The sequence below is a fragment of the Pelobates fuscus genome, chromosome 10 (assembly GCF_036172605.1).
Source record: "Pelobates fuscus isolate aPelFus1 chromosome 10, aPelFus1.pri, whole genome shotgun sequence".
Taxonomy (NCBI): domain Eukaryota; kingdom Metazoa; phylum Chordata; class Amphibia; order Anura; family Pelobatidae; genus Pelobates; species Pelobates fuscus.
Genome location: NC_086326.1, coordinates 133,949,528 through 133,973,123, shown reverse-complemented (window position 1 = coordinate 133,973,123; position 23,596 = coordinate 133,949,528). Strand labels below are relative to the sequence as shown.

The window sequence follows — 23,596 nt, the reverse complement described above, 5'->3', positions numbered from 1 at the left end:
CACACAGTTCTGGGAGTCAAATGATTTTATTTTGCCCACATACAGCTTTTATGCACTGACCTCTACATGGGGTCTCTCACACAAAAAATACAGGGCTTTTCCTCCCAGAATCCTATGTGCCAGAGATACAATTGTGTGAGAAAAATCTATAACTCAATTATCTATCAGGTACAGAAAAATCGACAATAATTCAAAACACCCCAAAAGTACATTTTAATATTTCAGAACCCCACGAAAGTCACATCACCGAATAGCTTGGATCTGAGAGCACACTTTGCCCAAATAATACTCAGATCCCTTCGGTGGTTTGGGAACGCCATTCGAATTAAGTGTTGACCAGGTGGCCACGAGGTGATGCCCCAAAACAGTATAAGAGAAAACAAGGCACGACTGGTTATCTTTCGGGGATTCTTGCACTTACACCGACGAATGCTCCCCCTGGCTGTTAATGTATGAATGTTCCCCCTGTTCAGTAGATTATGCCTCCTAAATGCCGTTCTCATAACTGTTCGGGAAGTTGGATGGGCAGCGGTACCATGTTACTGGGTGTTCGCGGGGTCTTGTAACCAAAAATAGTTCCACGCCGTCGACGACCATGTACCATTGCCCGCGTTCAGAGACAAAATGGCCACCATTTGTTTGCACACATGCGTTCGGTTATATGAACGGCGGCCACATAAGGGAAACACTTTCCTTAACGAGCAATTTGTGCAGCCAGGGGTGGTCAGTTGTTTGAACGTGCGACCAAGGGGACCACACAAATGGGGGGTTCAGTAAACGAATGGGGGTGTACGGACAGCAGAACAACAGGGGATAAAATTATATAAAGAGCATCCATTTCGCTACAATTTTAGAAGTAAGAAAATCTGTGAAAACAGACTTGAAAGGTTGATGTAATTCTCTTTTTTCAAAATATCAAAGGGTGCCATTAACATCTTGTTTCCTATCTATTAACTAGGAGGGACCTGAGAATATGATCTCTTCGCTACTCTTACACCACATGGCAGTGTAAGGTATAAAAATAAAGCAAGTGGACAAGCACCACTCATGTCCCACTCAGAGACGAACTGAGATTATTTGGTATTTTGCAAGAAGAATGGCAGTTGCGCCTCTCAATATCAATGGAGATGAGAAACAAATAGCAGAGAAAAATCCAAATGGTGCAGTTTATTCAAATAGTGGATAACTGAAGATAGCTAGATACACTTAAATTTGTCATAGCTTCAAATCAGCTCTGGTATATTGTATTAACAGGTACAAATCCGCACTCCACTCCTTATAGAGTGAGACTTATCTCACAATGTCCAGACCCCGGTTAAATGTTTTACCGCACATATCTCTGTACCTAACACACTTTAAACAAGCTTAACCATCTTACTGCCTTCTTTAGGTTATTTGGTTCCTGAAGTAGTATATTTTGGCCTTCACCACTAGAATGTAAAATGTTTTGTGTCATTCCAGAGGCAGACACTTCATACTGTCTTTTTGAATACCCTCAACCCATTTTGTGACTATGCTGTCTCCTCTAACCCCTTCTGTGTCTCATAATCCACCCTTACCCCTTGCCTGTCTCTTAACAGCTCCTCACCCTTGAGAGCCTTTTTACCCCCTACTCAAACCTACCAATATAGTAGTATGACTGAGTATGACCACAGAAGAGAAGCTCCTAATATTTCTTTGCCTGGTCTGTCAGGGAGCTCTAAGGGAATACTGTGAGTAATAACTGAACATCACATCTCCACTATCTCCAATAACTGCACACTGCTGGCAACATTAATTACCAACCAAGCCGAGGAGCATGCAGAGCCTTGTCCTCTGCCCTGGTCCCACAGTGTTAGGAGAGGGATACAACATTCATATTTCCTCATTATTTATTAAAAATATTTATTCAGGTAAACAAGATCCAGCTATACTCCATAGCCCGTGTTAATTCAATTATAGCATTTAGGGGGTTCGTGGCGATTTACCGGAGCTGAGTTTTAGTTGTTTTTTGGGCAAATGCAAAAACATTTAAACTTTAAATGCATTATTTACCTATATGGAAGGTCTCCATGAGATAACTCGATGCAGAGGTCCATTGGAGAGCTTACCAATGCCATCATGGAATCCAAGCTTACTGTGGTTTCTGCTTCAACATGTGACTTCAAGTCTGCTTTAAAGAATGAGGTGTCTAGTCCTGTGTTAAACTCCATAACAAGTCCAGCCCTGGGAAAATGGAACAAAGGTATATAAAATGTTAAGAACAAATTACTTGGCTGTACATCTATATTATCAGGTTTGTATCTACACGTTGTATTGGGTTACTAAATATAAAAACCGGAAGATGTCTGAAAGATTGGGGTGTAGTGTCGTACACAACCAATGAGACTATGTATGCATAGAGCATGTAAAGCAACACACCTACAATACCAGTGGTCATCTTGCCTACAGTGTGCTGCTATCAAAACTGTATGGCGCTTTCACAGTACTAGCACAGTTGTGGGTGTGGAAGGAATGTGTTTCCCAACACCCTAAGTAAATGAACAAGAAAATACTTAGATAAGAACACACATAAGTATACACCCTCCCGTGCAGCTAAAGTGCTATGAATCAGAAAAAAATACTTATGCATATGTGGATATATATAGTTAATATAATAGATAAATATCAAGTATGGAAGTACACTCACAGATTACAGAGCCGTGCCAGGCTCTGTATATTGCGCCCGACGGTGCCTAATTGGATAGATTGGCAGTCCTATTGCCTATTAGGCACCCTTGGGCGCAATAGGACCTCCAATCTAGCCTATTAGGCCCCCTTGGGCGCAATATACAGAGCCTGGCACGGCTCTGTAATCTGTGAGTGTACTTTCATACTTGATATTTATCTATTGGTCATCACAGTATACACTATGTGCTGCTTTTTTCTCTGTTATTTTAATATGTATATATGGAACATCAACTATATATGTCCACATATGCATCCGTTTTTTTCTGATTCAAAGCACTTTAGCCCTTTCTACATGGGAGGGGGTGTGTATACTTAGTGTGTGTTCTTATCTAAGTATTTTCTTGTACAGTGTGCTGCTAGTTTGGTCACTCAAAATGAAGTGAAATTGATTAGAAACAATTTGGCATAAACTGAGACCTTTCACCTGGACCTCTTCATACACATTGACACTTCCACAGAGGTGGTTGAGATGTAACCTACACCTCTCAAGTTGAACAAAACTGACATTGACAATGGGGAATAGCAAATTAATTGGACATTGCTCAGTTTAAGTCGAAATAAATGGTTTGACATTAGACTGTTTTATGGCCCCAGGATACTCAATGTAACTTAATCAATATAAAAAGCTCTAGAGGTTATGTTGCTCAGATTGTCCCTTTTAATAACACAATTAGGCATCTTCTGGTAAGCAATCACAATAAGGATGCAATTTACTCAGTACTTTTTAGAACACTTTGATAAATATCCCCATAGAACCATTAGGTTAGTACACTGTGTCTGTGTCTACTCTACACTGATTCATATTTACTGGGTGATTTTAACAAACTGAACATTTTAATCTTAGTTGAATGAAAGGTTTAGTTTTCTTTGGTAGGACACTAATATGACAATGATGGACACTTTATTGTGAAACAGTGGCAGGAGTTCAAAGAGATATACTCATATCGGCTGTGTTGGAATTTCACTTAAAGGACCACTATAGGCACCCAGACCACTTCAGCTCAATGAAGTGGTCTGGGTGCCAGGTCCCCCTTGTTTTAACACTGCAGCTGAAAACATAGCAGTTTCAGAGAAACTGCTATGTTTACATTGCAGGGTTAATCCAACCTCTAGTGGCTGTTTCCCTGACAACCACTAGAGACCGCTTCCGCGATTTTCAGTGAGAAAATCGCACTGAAATGACGCTGGACATCCTCATGGAGTCCAGCGTCATTTAAGATCCCCATAGGGAAGCATTGAGTAATGCTTTCCTATGGGCGGGTTTAAATGCGCGCGCTTCCCTGGCCACGCATGCGCATTCGGCTCCACTGGGGAGCTGACGTTGGCATGGGGGGAGAGGTCACCAGCGCCGAGGGAGCCCGGCGCTGGATTAAGGTAAATGGCTGAAGGGCGGGACCTATTAACCCTATAGTGCCAGGAAAATGAGTTTGTTTTCCTGGCACTATAGGATCCCTTTAAGTCTGGAAGTCTCAGTCTCACAGCCACCACCAGTGATATCTGCAGGGAATTGGCTCTGTCTATGGAGGATCCCGCGGTCTCTAGTAATCCTCCATAGACCTTAATGTTCTACTCTCAAGGATGCGAGAGAGTACAGCAGTGAAGTGAAGAGGAAAAAGACGGTACCGCCAGTGAGGGACAGATTCAGTTAAGCAAAACTCACCTTTTCCTGTCCCCCACCCCCAGCAACCTTACCTAATTAACTTAGCAAATTATGCTTTAAGGTCAAAAAGCCAAACTAAAGGCACAATTGACTTATAGAATGTTACTGATTTGTCTATTTTGGACTAAATATTGAAATTCACTTTCGTGAATGCAGGGCCGGATTAAGAGCCCAGTGGGCCTGGTGCTGATAATTATGATGGGCCTAATTACAAAATCTTATTGACCAAAAACACTAAAACAGTCCTACCTCCTAAGCGACATGTATCTGATGGAGATGATGCTGTAGGGAAACTCATAGGATGCAACTATGAGAAAACACATACCCTTTGCTAATCTCATGCTTTCATCTTTCAAGTAAACCCATACCCCCTAACAGCAGTGTCCAGTAAAGCAGGAAGTCTATTGATGCGGTAAAAGGGTGGGCTACTGATACAATTCGCATAACCAGAACAGCCGAAAGGGCGAACATACACAAAAAGGGTGAATGTCTGTGTCCCTATGTCTCCCAGTCCCTTAGTGTTTGTGTCCTCATGTCTCCCAGTGTCCCCATGTCCCCAACACTGGGAGACCTGGGAAATCTGAGACTCTTGGGGACACTGGGTGACAGACACGAGGGGACACGGGCAGGGCCGGACTGGGAAAAAAATTAGGCCCGGGCATTTTTCAATCAGAGCGGCCCCCTAAGAAGGGGGCGGGGCCAGAGAGGGTGTGTTTTGTGATCACTAATGACAAGCACACCCCCTCTCAAAGTGAGCAAGTTGGTTCAATGCGCAGAGCCGCGCTGAAGAGCTCTGGCATTAGAAAAAGGCTTTCGCTGTGTTTGCTTTTAAATTGTCTCTGGTGTCTCCACAAGTGGGATACCAGAGGACAATTGGGCCAGGAAAGTGTATGGTGCATGTGTTTGGAGCCTGCTTGTGAAATTGCGTGTGTGTAGAGTGTGGTGTGGTATTGTGTAAATAGGTCAATTTCATTTGTGTTTGTGGTGTAATATGTGTGGCTAGGGGCTGTAGATAGTGTGTGTATAGGGGGCATAGTGTTATAGGGGATGTAGCGAGTGTGTGCATACAGGCTGTAGTGTGTGTGTGTGTATAGGTGACGTAGTGTGTGTAGGGGTTGTAGAGAGGGTGTGTAGGAGATCTAGTGTGTAAAGGACCCAGAGTGTGTATGGGAGATTGTGTGTGTGTGTGTGTGTATTTATAGAGGATTAAGAGTGCATATAGGGTAAGGGATCTAGCGTGTATCTGGAGCGTAATGTGTGTGGTGGTGCAGTGTGAGGGGTGCTGTAGTGTGTGTGTGTGTTTGTGTGTGTATATATATATATATATATATATATTTGGACGTATTGTATGTGTGAGGGGCGCAGTGTGTGTGTATTTAAGAGGGGTGCTGTGTGTGAGGGTGTTTTTATCTGCCGTCACATTCTAGGTTTCTAATTTTCTTTGTCTGTTAACTCACTGAGGGTTATTTTATATATGTGTATGTGTGTGAGCGAGGGTGCGGTCTGTCTGAGGGTGCTGTCTGTCTGAGGGTGCTGTCTGTCTGAGGGTGCTGTTTGTGAGTGAGGGTGCTGTGTGTGTCTGAAGGTGATGTGTGTGTCTGAAGGTGATGTGTGCTGAGTGTCTGAGGGTGCTGTGTGTCTGGGTGCGCTGTGTGTCTGGGTGCGCTGTGTGTCTGGGTGCGCTGTGTGTCTGGGTGCGCTGTGAGTGTCTGGGTGCGCTGTGTGTCTGGGTGCGCTGTGAGTGTCTGGGGTGCTGTATGTGTTTGGGTGCTGTGTGTGTCTGGGGGGGCTGTGTGTGTCTGGGGGTGCTGTATGTGTTTGGGTGCTGTGTGTGTTTGGGGTGCTGTGTGTGTTTGGGTGCTGTGTGTGTTTGGGTGCTGTGTGTGTCTGGGGGGGGGTGTGTGTCGGGGGGGGGCTGTGTGTGTCTGGGGGGGCTGTGTGTGTCTGGGGGGGCTGTGTGTGTCTGGGGGTGCTGTGTGTGTCTGGGTGCTGTGTGTGTCTGGGGGTGCTGTGTGTGTCTGGGGGTGCTGTATGTGTTTGGGTGCTGTGTGTCTGGGGGGGCTGTGTGTGTCTGGGGGGCTGTGTGTGTCTGGGGGTGCTGTATGTGTTTGGGTGCTGTGTGTGTCTGGGGGGGCTGTGTGTGTCTGGGGGGGGCTGTGTGTGTCTGGGGGGGGCTGTGTGTGTCTGGGGGGGGGCTGTGTGTGTCTGGGGTGATGTGTGTGTGTGAGGGGGCTGTTGGTGTGATTTTTTTTATTTAAATATTTTAATTTAAATATATTATTAATAATTAATTTTTTTTTATTTAAATATATTATTAATAATTAAAAAAAAAAGTTATATCCCCCCTCCCTTCTTACCTTTAGCATGGGAGTGGGGGAGCCGTTCTGCCTGCGAGGAGCCGTTCTGCCTGGGGGGGATCCTTTCTGCAGCTTCCTTCCCTGGTGGTCCAGTGGTGAGAGTGAACTCTAACCTGCCGGCTAGAGTTCACTCTCGCGAGATCTGAGCGTTGCCCTCGGCCCCACAGCCATCGCGGCCCACCGGGCATTTGCCCGGTGTGCCCGATGGCCAGTCCGGGCCTGGACACGGGGAGACATGGGGCACTGAGACACTGTGATATATAGGGGACACTGGAGACTTGATAAAAACCTGGGTACAGGTCAAAATGTTGCGGTGTCCAATAAACCTGCTTAAAGCTATCACAGTGAGTGCCTGAGATTTTTTTCTTTTTATACTAGGGGACACTGAGACACTACGGGCACAGAGACACTACGGGCACAGAGACACTACGGGCACAGAGACACTACGGGCACAGAGAGACATGGGGCACTGAGACACTGATACATAGGGGACACTGATACATAGGGGACACTGATACATAGGGGACATTGGAGACTTGATAAAGACCTGGGTACAGGTTGAAACGTTGCGGTGTCCAATAAACCTGCCTAAATCTATCACAGTGAGTGCCTGGGATTTTTTATTTTATACCAGGGGACACTGAGACACTAGGAGACATGGGGACACAGAGACATTGGGAGACTAGGGGACTTTGGGAGTCTAGGGAACACTGAGACACTAGGGACTCTGGCACACTACAGACACTGAGACACACCAGGGACACATGGGGATACTGAGATACTAGGGACACTGGCTGGGAGACATGGGGACACTGCCATGTCTCCTATGTCTCAATGTCACCCAGTGTCCCCATGTCTCCCTGTGTCTCCATGCCTCTCAGTGTCCCCATGTCGCCCAGTGTCCCCTAGTGTTTGTATACCCATGTCTCCCAGTGTCCCTTAGAGTCTGTGTCCTCATGTCTCCCAGTGTCCTGATGTCACTAGGACACTAGGGGACACTTAGAGACATGGGGACAATGGGAGACATGGGGCCACTGAGACACTAGGGACAGTGGCTGGGAGACATGGGGACACAGACTAGGGGCCACTGGGAGACATGGGGCCACTGTGTCCCTAGTGTCTCAGGGTCATGGGCGTCCGAATGGGGGGGTAAAGGGGAGTACTTGCCGCCCCCCCTGGATTTTTCAGCTTGTGCTGCTATTTTTCGTTTTAGTGTGAGAATACAGTGCAATACCAGCGCTGGCCAGTAGGTGGCACTGTGAATGGAGAAAGGCAGGAAGCTACAGCTTATCCCTGCCTCTCTCTCATGACTGAAACCGCAGGGGAGCAGCACAGAGGCAGCCTACAGAGCAGGTAAGTGAGGGATGGGGGGTGGGGGAGACCGCATAGAGGAAGGTAAAGTAGAAGGAGCAGAAAGGTTCTGCAAGGGGCAGGAGGGGTCAGCAAGGAATAGAAAGGGGCAGCAAGAAGCAGGAAGGGGTCGAAAGGTTTTCAAGGAGCAGGAGGAGTCAGGAAGGAGTAGAAAGGGTCTGCAAGAGGCAGGAGGGGTCAGCAAGGAATAGGAAAGGGCAGCAGGTAGGGGTAGGGACGGTCTGCAAGGAGCAGGAGGGGTCACCAAGGAGTAGGAAGGGTCTGCAAGGAGCAAGAGGGGTCAGCAAGGAGTAGGAAGAGACAGCAAGGAACAGGAAGGGGCAGCAAGGAGTAGGAAGGGGCAACAAGGAGTAGGAAGAGGCAGCAAGGAGTAGGAAGAGGGAGCAGGAAGGGTCTGCAAGGAGCAGGAATGGGCAGTATGGAGTAGGAAGGGGCAGCATGGAGTAGGAAGAGGCAGCAAGGAGCAGGAGGGGTCAGCAAGGAGTAGAAAGGGTCTGCAAGGGGCAGGAGGGGTCAGCAAGGAGTAGTAAGGGTCTGCTAGGAGTAGGAAGGGGCAGCAAGGAGAAAGAAGGGGCAGAAAGGAGTAGGAAGGGTCTGCAAAAAGCAGGAAGGGTCTGCAAGGAGCAGGAAGGGGCAGCAAGGAGCAGAAAGGGGCAGGAAGAATCAGAAGGAACAGAAATGATCAGCAAGGGGCTGCAAGAAGCTGGAAGGGGCAGAAAGAAGCAGGAAGGGTAGTAAGAAGCAGGAAGGGTCTGCAAGAAGCAGGAAGGGCCATCAAGGAGCAGGAAGAGCCATCAAGGAGCAGAAAGGGATCAGAAAGAGAAAGGAGCAGAAGGGCGCAAAATAAGCAGAAAGTAGCAGAAAGGTAAAGGAGCAGAATGAGCCTCAGAAGACAAAGAAGACTGTGTCAAATGAAGGAGAAGAAAATGAGATTGGAGCACTTCATTCTGGACACCACATCATAAGGCGTTGGTACCTGGGCCTGGCAGGGAAACTTTGGACCTTCTCATCTCCCCAGGTAAAAACAAACAATATCAGTGTTAATGTGTTCACTTTTATTTACTGAGTGTCAGGAAACACAGAGGGCCGCTGGGTAGGGGTGCCGCTGATTGGCTAGATGGGTCAGCTAGCACTCTAAGCCAATCAGTAGCTCCCCATTCATAAAAACATAAAACATTTTTATGAATCGGGAACTAGCGATTGGCTTAGAGTGTCAGCTAACCACTCTAGCCAATCAGCGGCACCCATGCCCAACGTCAATTTGCACTTCCTGACACTCTGTTTCAGAAGTCGAATACCACTGAGCGACCTGGAGATCTGGAGCTGAAGGAAGCCTTTGGGGGTAAACCATTTGAGAGCGGTTTCACCCCTTCAAAGAAAGAGCACCCAGGGGCCTCCTTGCATGACAGCATTTTCATTTAGATAAAGTTATTATGGTGACCAGAATGTTCCTGTAATTTGATGAATATACAAACATATATTCCTGACACCATAGTTGTGAAAAGGCTATTCATCCTTGCTTTATGTGAAAATGACTATGCTCCTTCCCTTTCATGACACTGTCAAAAAGGGGCCAAGCATGGATGTCATTACAATTATGCCCCCCCACCCCGGAAAAATTCCTGCAGACGTCCATGCTCAGGGTCCCCATGTTCCCCAGTGTCCCAATGTCTTAGCGGCAACACTCAGCGTGGCACGCAGGCCACCGGACCACCAGGGAATGGAATCTCCCCTCTCCCTGGACACAGGTAAGAAGCAGGGAGGGGGGAATAACATTTAATTAATTTAATTTAATACAACACAACACACACACTGCATACACTAATACAACACACACACACTGCATACACTAATACAACACACACTCTGCATTCACTAATACAACACACACTCTGCATACACTACCCTGACACACACTCTGCATACACTACCCTGACACACACACTGCATACAGTAATACAACACACACTCTGCATACAGTAATACAACACACACACTGCATACAGTAATACAACACACTCTACATACAGTAATACAACACAAACACTGCATACATTAATACAACACACACTCTGCATACACTACCCTGACACACACTCTGCATAAACTAGTACAACACACACTCTGCATTTACTACACATTAACACACACTCTGCATTCACTACACATTAACACACTCACTGCAACCACTACACTGTCACACACTCTGCATTCACTACACTAACACACACTCTGCATCCGCTACACACTAACACACTCTCTGCATTCACTACACATTAACACTCTGCATTCACTACACACTAACACACACTCTGCATTCACTGCACTAACACACACACACTACATTCATTACACTGACACACACTCTGCATTCACTACACTAACACACACTCTGCATTCACTGCACTGACACACACACTACATTCATTACACTGACACACACTCTGCATTCACTACACTAACACACACTCTGCATTCAACCAGGGGCGGACTGACCGGTCGGGCACTTTGGACATGGTCCGAGGGCCCGGCCGGGAGGGGGGCCCGCCGCCAGGGCCGCCATCAGGGGACCTGGCTGCAGGGCCGGATTGCCCCACCGCGGCATCTGGGGACTGTGCACGTAGGTGCCACCCGGTGGCTGGTCCGGTGGCATACTGAGGGGGCCAGCCGCGCTACATGCTGGAGCAGCCGGGCCGGGTGGCAGCCTCGCCGGTCCGGCGGCACTCCTGTCCTGTCACTAACGCTGAGGACGGAAGGAGGGAGGAGCATGTCTCTCTCTCATGCTCCCTTGCGGTTCCCACAATTCCTAGCACAGGATGTGGGAACCGCAAGGGAGCATGAGAGAGAGACATGCTCCTCCCTCCTTCCATCCTCAGCGTTAGTGACAGGACAGGAGTGCCACCAGACCGGCGAGGCTGCCACCCGGCCCGGCGGCACTAGCATATACCGCGGCCGGCCCCCTCTGTCTTCTGTTGGTAAATGGGAGGGGGGAAATAAAACAGAGAGGGGGAATAGATAGAGGCAGGGGAAGAGGGAAAGAAACAGACAGAGGGAAAATAGAGACAGGGGGAGGGGAAGGAAAGAGACAGAGGGGGGGAGAGAGTGACACAGGGAAAGGAGGGAGAAAGAGACAGGGGGGAAGAGTGAGACACAGGGGGCGAAAGAGGGGGAATAGAGAGATGGTGGAGGGCGGAGAAAGAGACAGAGGGGAAGAGAGATGTGGGGTAGAGAGAGACACTGGGAAATATACCCAAATACGTATGCACGGTGTATGTGTTATTAAAAGTCATGACGTGACTTATATTTACTAAGGTGTGACAGATTACAAAGCATTTCCTCCAGTGAGAGAATTGGCTTTACATACTCTGTTATTCTATGAATATTTACCCAAAACTCTAAAGTATTGCCCTTACTTTAGTGCATAACCCCCTGGTATAACATACATGGTGGAGAGATCCCATATCAATGACTTTTTAAGAGAAAGAGACAGAGGGTACGAGAGATGTGGGGTAGAGAGAGACACAGGGAAAGGGGGGAGAATGAGACAGGGGGGACGAGAGACACAGGGAGAAAGGAGAGAGACACACAAGGGGAGGTGGAGAAAGAAGCAGAGGGGGAAGAGAGACTGGGAAGGAGAGGGGAGACATGGACACAGAGGAGCAGTGAGGGGGAGAAAGAAACATACAGAGGGACTGGGGAAGACAAAAAGGAACACAGAGGGGGGCTGTATATATCATTGGTGGATCCCCCCAGCCGATCTCTCTCCCCTGTCTGCAGGCACCGTGCGGGCAGCCGGCAGGGGAGGGAATAAGAGAGGACCCGGGGGCTTAGCCTGCAGCTCCTCTGGGTCCTTTTCACGCGAGCACAGAGCGTTGCTGCAGTTACCACGACAACGCTCCGGCTCTCGCAAGAGTGAACTCTAGCCCTGGAGCTACGGGCTAGAATTTGCTCTCAACACTGCGACCACCAGGGATTCCTGGTGTTCGCAGTAGTGAGAGTGAACTCTAGCCCTATACACACACTGCCCCCCCACACACACACCATACACATTCACACACTGCCCCCCATACACACACACTGTCCCCACACACATTTACACACATTGCCTCACACATACACTGCCCACCCATACACACAGACCCTCATACTAACATTGCCACACACACCCTACACATTCACACACTACACCCCCTCCCACACACACACTGAACCTTTCACACACACTGCACCCCTCACACATTGCACCATTGCTCCTATACCCTACTACAGCCCCATATCCCAGCAGACCCCAGGTAAGTTTTCAAACTGTTCTTAAATGGTTTGACTACTTACTCTGGGAGGGGGTCCCGGCCCTCCTGGCCCCATAACCACTAGACAGAGCAGCAGTGGTTATTGTGTATGGATTATTTCCTTAAATAATCTACAAGTGCCCCCGTAGCCAGCCAGCCCACAGGTCGGCCAGCCAGCCCACAGGCCGGCCAGCCAGCCTACAGGCCAACCAGGCCACCAGCCAGCCCACAGGCCACCAGGTAGCCAGCCCACAGACCTACAGCAAACCACAGGCTTACAGCCAGCAAGCCCACAGCCTGCCAGTCGTAGCCAGCAAGCCACAGCCATGGGTGGGGCCTGTAAGGGGGCCCTTGATTTATTTTGCCCGTGGGCCCTGAGGGTTCTCAGTCCGCCCCTGCATTCAACACTCTGCATTCACTACACACATGTACACACTCTGCATTCACTACACTGACACACTCTCTGCATTCACTACACTGACACAGACTCTGCATTCACTACACTGACACAGACTCTGCATTCACTACACTAACATACACTCTGCATTAACTATACACACAGCATCCACTACACAAACATCCTGTAGTCACAGTACACACACTACATCCACCACACAGTGAATCACTCTGCATTCACTATACAGAGACACTGCATCTAATACACACACTACATCCACTACAGACCCTGCATTCACTAAACACATTGCATCTAGTACACACAAACACTACATCACTGCACACACACTACATCCACTACTCAAACACACTCTGTATTCACTATACACACTGCATCCGCTACTAAACACACACTCTGCATTCACTGCACAAACAGTATCTAATACACACAAACACTACATCCATTACACACATTCTAATTCACTTCCACTATACACACTACATTCAGTCCTGCATCATTGTCAGCGGGGTAGGTAGGGCGTGGGCGGGCCCGTGGGGGAGGGGGGAGGGCCCAGACCTTGTGCTTTGTCAGGGGACCCAAAATTTCTGATGGCAGCCCTGAAAACATGTGATATTTCTTTAAGCACATTCACTTTTACATATGACTCAATTGTAAGAGTGCAGGTATCTGTGGTATAACAGAGGTTAGCCAACATTCCCAGAGAATACAGTCTCAGTTAGGCATGTGATATTTCTTTAAGCACATTGACTGTTTGTCTAAATGACCTTGATTAGCATAATGCAATCTGGTAATTAAATGTCAGAATGTAAAGGTCAGTGAACGTGAAATACATTTAGAGGAATTTTCTAATTGTTCTTTTTCTTTTTCTAAAGTTTATTAAATGTTTTTTTTTTTTTTTATGATGTATATGGATTTATTTGCAGCTAAGTAGACTCTGACCTAACATGGCTGCTCTGCTAGACAAAAAAAGTGCAACTTTCAAAATTAATAAATAGATCAATAGGCATAATTTAAAAAAAATCATTACATTTCATTAAATAGGCGCCTGACTGGACGCCTATTTAACCCCTTAAGGACCAAACTTCTGAAATAAAAGGAAATCATCTCATGTCACACATGTCATGTGTCCTTAAGGGGTTAAAAATGCTGTGGGGGGCGGAGCCTGACTAACGACCAGAGCAGACGTGTTTTGAACTAGCTCCTCAGCACCGAGCAAAAAAGAGGGCATAAAACGGGCTAAAATGCGCACATCCTCCTACAAGTGGGCCTGCTGGACTGGGGAAACCGGCCCGAACCCAGAGACACCAAACTCGGTGTCCGGGGCAACCGGGCACCGCATCGGCAGACTAGGGCCCACCGAGGGAGGCGGCGGAGAAAGGCGTCCGCTTTCCCGCCAGAAGCACACAGCCAACAGTAAGCTTGGTGCACCACCTTCCCCCCCCTATGGACCGGTGAATCGGGAAATGGCACCAAGAGGCTCGGATATAAACACCTGCTCCCACACAAGCTGGAGCCTTGGGCAAGCCCCACAAACACACACACCTACAGCACCAAAGCATCAGAAACCAGCATGGCGCACCTCTGCCCCTTGGACTTGCAGCCTCCAACTGTGTCGTAACACAAGAGCACACTACACAGCTTATAGGCGAAGCTAGAATCCACCGCAAAGACGCCATTGAAGTGGACCCTGACGCCAACCTCTGGGACACTCCAGCGCTGGGCATAGGCTGAAGCACCCACCACGCAGCCTCCCGAGGGTATCGCTGTCTTTTGCCTGGCCTGTTCGGTGCCCTCACAACAGCTAAGTACCCAGACACAGAGGCCTGATGCATACCCCAAGCAGACTATGCTTCCATTTTCACTTTTATCCCCAGCAGACGTGGGACTGTAAACCATGTTGAAACCAACTCCCGGCGGCTTACTGCCTGATTGACTCTTGACCTACCAAATTGTACTTTTTCTTATGCTTAGATAGGACCAGTGTCTTCCTTGCACTCTGAGCCCAACTAGGTCCCTTAATTGCTTACCAGATGTCCTTTTCCAATTTCTCTGGGGACATGATGGATATCAGCTGCGACACAATAAGCCCCAACAACTACAGCCATATGCCTTCTCGTTTTCGGCTGCCACACCTCGAGTATTTTCATACCCGTCCCTTTGCCTCCAAGGCTCCGCTACATTAGCTTGTACCTTAATGACACTACCCTTTGGCAGGTGTTGTCAACACCAAATAGGTTCCCATAGATATGGCTTACGGTACCCGGCACAATAACATGTATGATATACAGCTCATCAGCATCTCCCGCTCATGAGAGCAACAGCTGTGACACCCGAGCATAGTTACGGATATTTATCTTGTTTGGCTATCCGCGTACTGAGCCACCGTCCTAGGTACCCTGGGTGCATGTACTGCTTCACCCCGGTAAAACAAAACCAATTATTAATTCTTAACCCCTTAATGCCGTTACGACGTTCTATGCCGTCACGCTTTAAGTGGGCTTTAAAGCCGTTGTGACGGCATAGAACGCCGTAACGGCTTTGAGCCCTGGAGCGCCCAGGATACTTACCTTCCTGGCGCTCCGCTTCGGGAGGACTGCCTCACAGCCCAGGCAGCCCCCCCCCCATGGCAAATCAGGCCCCCGGGGGCCATGTGATCGCTCTCAAAGAGCGATCACATGGCCCCCTATAGCTGGCTGTGGATCTGCCAGAAGGGGGACTAAAATATAAAATATCAGACAGTCCCCCTGCTGGTGGGATCTGTAAAAAAAAAAAAATTAAACATGTGTAAAATTAAAATAAATATATTTATATATATATATATAATATATATGTATATTATATATATTTAACGTCATACATAGTGTATTTTAATACTAATTTAAGTACATATTGTTACAAATTGCTATTTGTAACTGGCCCTTTAAATGAGAAATTGCCGTGCTTCCCTGGATTGTGGAGAAGCCTGTTTGCCAGCCTCCTTCCTCATGACTATGGCCCCTGGAAGATTGTGCCCCTGAAAACTTATTAACTTTTATTGGGTGTGTATGGCCCTTTAAGAACCGTCTGGGGGACATATTGTGACTTTGTTGAACAATGCCCCTTTAAGACTATGTCCCCAGACCTGCAAAATAACTTGTTCCTGGCTTTCTCCCACTTGGTTCAGTAAATAGGGCTTACTGAACCAAGTACCACACAGGCAGACCACCCAGAAGTTAAATTGTGCAGGCAATTTACCTCCCAGGATGAGGTTACTGCAGTTTAATTGCCGACCGCTGGGTGGCCGCAGTTCGTGCAAACGAACACGTGGCGGCGGCCATCTTTGTTCATTCAACGCGGTCAGCGGTGTATGCTAAAGATTCTGTGGAACTAAAATTGGATGCGCAAATACACGAACACCGCTGACCCTTACCTTCTTCCATACTGAACTTGCAGCTCCAGAGACTAAGTCCCGTTCGAAGATGGGACTTAGTCGTTTTTCTGCATGAAATTGATCGACCGCACAGCCCAAATCTATGGAACTGTTTTGGGCAGGAAAATGTGCTTGCGGTCGGTCATAAAGGGACCTCCAGCTAACTTTTGATCCACTGGAGGGATTTGGCTGATTTTTGGAAGTGTTTATGTTTGAAGTGTGCTGAGTTCAAATATGGAGATTGAATGTATAGTTTTAAAGTTACAGTGAATGTGTAAAAACTGTATTTTTACTGTCTGTAATAAAAACCAGGCTGGGTGTGCCAGCACCTCAGACCTCTTCTGACCCTCAATACGTAGCCTCGTCTCGTTATTGGAGGGAATTGCTATATCACACTGGGGATTGCTATGCTCTGCATACTCCCCTGAGCTTTAATCACTTAGCTCTTTTAAGAGCTTGTTCCGGATACGCTCTCCTGGAGGAGAGGTCTTCCCCACACGGTCCTGGAGGACTGAAGCCGATCCAGGGTGGAAGGAAGGCGGCCCGGCTCCAGTTAAGCTACGGCGGTTGTGGAGTCTGCGGTGGTTGTGGTGTCCGGTGCGGTGCTTGTGGTCCTCGGCGCAAGCTAGGAAGCGTCCATCAACAGAGGGTACTCGGTCGGAGTACACGGAGCTCCGTTACACATATATTAGTATCAAAATACACTTAGAATGACGTTACATATATATAATACAAATATATTATATATATAATAGATATACACACATATATTATATATATAAATACGTATAATTACAATAATAAATAAATAAAATAATAAAATTAATAAATAAAATATTGAAACAAAATTTAATATAAATTATATATACATATTGTAGCGGAGAGCCGATCTTTCACAGCTATTCTCCACTAGAGATCCCAGTGAGGCTCAGGAACAAGGTGATGATAAGTCCACAGGCAAGGTTTCTAGCAGGTAGAGTAATACAGCAATATCCCCATCGCAATCCCAATAACTGGACGACACACAGTTTCAGGAGTAGTACTGACAAGCTTTATTCCACAGTTCCTTATAAAGCCCTCTCCCATGCAAGGGAGGAGGTTCTATCACTTAAGACATTATCCAATCTGTGAACAGTAACCTCCCACACATCTCCTCCCCTCCTCTAGCATCATAATCCCCTTATCATGTACATAGTTTTACCCAAGTTTTGGATGTACCCTAAATACTTGGGGTACATCCACAAATCCAATATCTCCAGATAGCCCTAGTCTGGAGGAACAACATATTTTAAAATCAGCCCATTCGGATAAAGCGTTCGGGAGTTATGGGACTTTAAAGTATTGACCGACCGCAGGGGTAAAGTATCCGAAAACAGTTCCATGCATTTTGGCCCTGCGGTCGGTCACAAACAAGGGAATGAAAACAGACGAATTGCCTGTGTTATAGAGCCTGGAGAGGGTTTGAATGAATTCCCTTGTTTGTGGGGTTCTTTCTACCGAACGGCGGGTCATTCGGTAGTTTCTATACTAATTTCTGGAAGTATGGAGGTCTCAGCGGTGTTTGCCTAGTCAAGTGTCCGATTTTAGTTCCAGACACTCGACGGCAAAACACCGCTGTTCGGCAGTTTAAGATGGCCGCCGCCACGTGTTCGTATCCTGAATGGCGGCCACCCAGAGGACAAAGACCACACTGCACGAATAGGTAATTACCCGTTTGCAACATTGTTGCAAACGGTAATTGAAGGCACACTTTACACAGGGTGGTCTGGTTGTTCAGTAGTTTCATTCCCTTGTTTCATTCGAATGATTCTACCGAACAACCAGAGGAATACAGTACTTTACACACATTCAACTACCAATATAACCGGATACAATGATTTCTATGCATGTTCACACACATTAAACTAGCAATATGACCAAATACAATTATTCCCATACATGTTGTAGGACAGCCCGGTACCAATCCGCTACACTGCTCCCCCTTGCCCACAAGCCGGCATACACAGTCTGATCCAACACGGATCGGCTTGGGGATGTCCGGGGGCTCACGGATCATTTCTCTAAGTCAGTTTGTCTTGACAACCTGTCAGCATTTCCATTCTGCTTACCCGGCCGGTACTGGATATTAAAGTCAAAAGGCTGTAGCGCCAAACTCCAGTGCAGCAGCCTGGCGTTGTCCCCAGCTACCCGGTTCAGCCAGACTAACGGGTTGTGATCCGTGAGCAAGGAAAAGGGCTGTCCATATAAATAGGGCTGCAGTTTCTTTAGGGCCCACACCACAGCCAGGCACTCCTTTTCGATGGCGGCGTAGCTTACTTCTCGAGGTAACAGTTTGCGACTGATGTAAGCCACTGGATGTTCGCCGCCATCGGCCCCGACTTGACTCAGTACTGCCCCCAATCCAAACATAGAAGCGTCTGTGTGAACAAGAAAATGTTTAGTTGGATTGGGAGCTGCCAAGACAGGGGCATTTATCAGTGCATTTTTCAATTGTTGGAAGGCCTGCTCACACTCCGGGGTCCAGTTTACTTGGCGGGGAAGGTTCTTACGGGTCAGGTCAGTGAGGGGTTTGGCCAGGGCGCTATAATTGGGAACAAACTTCCTGTAATACCCCGCTGTCCCTAGAAACGCTAAGACCTGGGTCTTAGTCCTAGGGGTGGGCCACTGGGCTACAGCCTCTACTTTGGCGGGTTCGGGTTTCTGTTTACCGCACCCTACTCTATGTCCCAGGTACTGTACCTCAGCCATTCCGATACTACACTTGGCCGGCTTCAAGGTCAAACCTGCTTCCCTTATCCTATCTAGCACAGCTCCTATGTGAGCTAAATGTTCCTGCCACGTATTGCTAAAAATAGCAATATCGTCCAGGTAGGCACAGGTATAGTCCTGAAATCCATCCAGGAGTCGATCCACCATCCTTTGGAAGGTGGCTGGGGCGTTTTTCATCCCAAATGGCATGACCTTAAACTGGTACAAGCCAAATTGGGTGACAAAGGCCGACTTCGGGATGGCGTCTGGGGCCAGGGGGATTTGCCAATAACCTTTACACAAGTCAATAGTGGTGAGGTATTGGCCCCTGGCCATTATGTCCAGTAACTCGTCTATCCGGGGCATCGGATAGGCGTCGGATACGGTCTTCTCGTTCAATCTCCTATAGTCCACGCGGAAGCGGGTCGTACCGTCTCGCTTTGGTACGAGGACTACAGGAGATGCCCAAGGACTGTCTGAGGGTTCAATCACCCCCAGTTGGAGCATCTCGTCGATCTCCTTACGCATGTTTGCCCGTACCGCTTCTGGGATGCGGTAGGGAGTCTGGCGCATGGGTAGTTGCCCTGGGGTCTCGACCCGGTGAGTTGCCAGAGGCGTGTATCCAGGTACATTAGAGAACGTGTCGCGTTTCTCTTCTAATAGTTGCTGTACCTCGATCCGCTCCTGTGGGCTCAGCCGATCTCCCAGCGCAACCTCCCCTAAATCCCCGGACAACTGCCCATCCCCCAGCAAATCGGGGAGGGGTAAGCTGTCAAACTCTTCCGTGTTAGGGGCACAGATGGCGGTTACCTCCTCAGTACGCTCGTGGTAGGGCTTCAGCATGCTCACATGGAGCATGCGTCGCCCCCCCAGTCCCTGTGCAGGGGCCGATAATATAGGTGGTGTCACATCTTTGCTCCACCACCTTATATGGGCACTGCCAGGCGGCCTGTAACTTATCATGTCGGACAGGTTTTAAAATTAGTACTTTCTGCCCGACCTGAAAGCTACGGTCCCTGGCTCCCCGATCATACCATGTGCGCTGGCGGGTCTGGGCCTCCTGAAGGTTTTCCCTTACCGTCTTGGTCAACGCTTCTAGGCGGTCCCGAAAGGCCAACACATATGGTATGATGGGGGTGCCGTCTGTGCCTCCCAATGCTCTCTAATAAGATCTAATGGGCCTCGGACCCTCCTCCCAAACAGTAATTCAAACGGGGAGAACCCTGTGGATTCCTGCGGCACCTCCCGGTATGCGAATAGGAGGTGCGTCAGGAATCGTTCCCAGTCCTTGTGGGTCTCTGCGAAGGTTCGGAGCATCTGCTTCAAGGTACCATTGAATCGTTCGCAGAGCCCGTTCGTCTGGGGGTGGTAAGGGGCACTGATAATAGGCTTAATGCCACAGATCCTCCAGAGGTGTTGGGTGAATTCTGCGGTAAACTGGGTACCCTGATCCGAGATAATCTCCCTGGGTAATTGTCAGGGTACCTGTGGTCTCTACCTCCGAAAGAGGTAGAGACTTAGATGTTCCTCCATCCAGACGGTCTGATGGCTCCCTTCCCCGCGGTCTATCCGGTCATGCTAGGCCGGCCGCGAGGGAGTGACTGCCTTTTACAGCATCTAGGCAGGAAGTAGTCATCAGGACACTCCCCCGGAACGACCTGTCAGTCAATTGCTGCAGGACCAATCAGGACGCCTCGGAGGCGTGGTTACTGCTCTGAACAGGGTATTTAACAGAGCTTCTTTCATAAGCTCATTGCCCTGTCGTGGTTCTAGCTTGTTCTAGTCACTCAGTGCTTGTGTATTCTATTATCCCTTTTGGTTTTGACCCGGCTTGTTTACCTTACTCTGCTATTCTCTGTTACCCTTGATTCGGCTTGTCTCTCGCTTACCTGTCTTCTGTTACCCTCGACCTCGGCTTGTCTTTGACCATTCTATACTGTACTATTTACGTTAGTCCGGCCATTCTAAGGTCCGGTATACGTATCTGGCTACTGTTTGTACTCTGCGTGTGGGATCCCTGTCCCGATCCTGACATTACGACAGGGCCAATGGATCCTGCAAGTACAAACAGTCAGCTGGCTTCTCCTGATCCTAGGTTTGAAGCCATGGATCACAGAATGGATCAGATGGCGCTTGCGCTACAGGCTCTATTAGCTTGTGCCAATAACCCACCAGAGGAGATACGTAATACCCCTGTTTCTCCTGTCGGGTCAGGTCTAGAGGTAGCCACAGTGGGTGCTTCTTCTTGCATTACCCCCCCAGTACGCTATGGTGGGGCTCCTGAGAAGTGTCGTGGTTTTTTAAACCAAATTAGTATCCACTTTGAATTGCAACCTCGCTCTTATCCTACAGATAGGGCAAAGGTAGGATTTATTATCACCCTACTTATTGAGAAAGCTCTGAGATGGGCCAACCCACTATGGGAGAACGATAACCCATTAGTTTATAACTATAACGCATTTGTAGCTGCTTTTAGAAGAACATTTGACCCTCCAGGTAGAAGGGTTAATGCAGCCAGACTACTGTTGCGCCTGAGACAGGAGAACCGAACACTGGTGGATTATGCACTAGAGTTCAGGTCTCTGGCGGCAGAAGTCAAGTGGAATGAGCAGGCGTATATGGATGTATTTTTGAATGGCCTATCTGATGTAATCCTTGATGAGGTTGCTACCAGAGAACTCCCTGAGAATTTAGAGGATTTAATTTCGTTCATCTCTCGTATAGATGAACGTTTAAGAGAGAGACAGAACACTCGAGAGAGGAACCGGAGACCTTCTTTTAGGTTAGCTCCCGCTTTTCCAAGTCCTGACTCCACGGTATCTTTGCTTACTGAACCTATGCAGATAGGGTATACCCGCCTCTCTGAGGAGGAAAGACAGTACAGGAGAAGAGAGGGTTTGTGTATGTATTGTGGAGGCAAGGGTCATTTACTCTCGAACTGTTCTAACCGCCCGGGAAACGCTCGCACCTAAGTCTCTTTAGAGGACAGGCCTTGGGTGTTTCTTTTTTGTCCTCTACTCCTAATTATAAAGATCACAGGCTTCTGCTACCAGTTTCCTTAACTTGGGGGAAGGAAGTAGTAAGGGCTATGGCATTGATAGATTCCGGTGCTGCTGAGAATTTTATCGACCAAGCCTTTGCTAGTAAAAACAATTTCCCATCCCAGCTTACGGAGACACCCTTGGCCGTTGAGGTCATAGATGGTAGACCACTACTAGACCCTGTTATCTTTCGTGAGACCATACCCATTAATTTAAATGTTGGTATCCTACACACGGAGAATTTATCTCTTATGCTCATTTCGTCTCCTTCCGTTCCCATAGTTCTGGGGTACCCATGGTTGAAGAAACATAACCCTATTATCGATTGGGAGTTAGGGGAGATACTCTCGTGGGGCCAGGGCTGCCAGGATCGGTGTTTGTGCAAGGTTTCTCCATTAGCTAATGTTAACATACCGGAGAATCCTACTCAGTCCACAGAAAGACAAATACCAGACCTTTACCTAGACTTAAGGGCAGTGTTTGACAAGAAGAATGCCGATTCTTTGCCGCCACACAGGTCATTTGACTGTAAAATTAAGCTGCTACCCGGGACTATGCCTCCGAGGGGCCATGTATATCCTTTGTCTGTTCAGGAAAACTCGGTTCTAGAGGAGTATATTCGGGAGAATTTAGAAAAGGGATTCATCAGGAGGTCTTCGTCTCCGGCCGGGGCTGGGTTCTTTTTCATTAAGAAGAAGGATGGCACGCTGAGACCTTGTATCGATTACCGAGGCTTGAATAAAATAACTGTCAGAAATGCCTATCCTATCCCACTGATTACCGAGTTATTTGATCGTCTTAAGGGCTCCAAAATCTTCACCAAGTTAGATCTCAGAGGGGCTTACAATTTGGTGAGAATCCAGCAAGGTCACGAGTGGATGACGGCATTCAATACCGGTATGGCCATTACGAATACACTGTTATGCCATTTGGACTATGCAATGCTCCTGCAGTATTTCAAGATTTGATTAATGAGGTACTTAGGGAGTTTCAGCATGATTGTGTTATTGTTTACCTGGACGACATACTAATACACTCTAAGGAGATTGAGACTCACCATAGACAGGTCAGAAAGGTATTACACAAGCTGCTGCAACATGGTCTATATTGCAAATTGGAGAAGTGCAGTTTTGATCAGTCTCAGGTAGACTTTCTTGGATACGTGATTTCTGGGGAAGGTTTTAAAATGGATCCTGTAAAACTCCAATCTATTTTAGACTGGCCTTTGCCCAAAGGACTCAAGGCTATCCAAAGGTTTATTGGTTTTTCCAACTACTATAGGCGCTTCATTAAAGGATACTCCTCTATCATTGCGCCTATTACCAATATGACCAAACAAGGGGCTGATACTAAGTTCTGGTCTAAGGAAGCTCTTGGTGCTTTCAAGACTCTCAAGGAACTTTTTGCCTCGGCTCCCATTCTAGTCCATCCTGATACGACTCTGCCTTTCTTGCTCGAGGTCGATGCCTCTGAGACAGCAGTTGGGGCTGTTCTGTCTCAAAGGTTAGGGGTGGATAAACCGTTACACCCTTGTGGTTTCTTCTCTAAGAAATTTTCTGGGCCTGAGAGCAGATATGACATCGGGGAAAGGGAA

The 23,596-nt window shown here is 47.8% G+C and overlaps 1 protein-coding gene across 1 annotated transcript in view; it reads right to left on the bottom strand.

The window, feature by feature from the left end:
- The window catches only part of LOC134575397 (microsomal triglyceride transfer protein large subunit-like), a 124,124-nt gene that overhangs the window by 12,380 nt on the left and 88,148 nt on the right, over positions 1-23,596 (bottom strand). Inside the window, exon 17 of the mRNA XM_063434700.1 lies at positions 2,035-2,205. Coding sequence (XP_063290770.1) covers positions 2,035-2,205 — 171 coding nt within the window. The remainder of the gene's footprint in view (positions 1-2,034; positions 2,206-23,596) is intronic.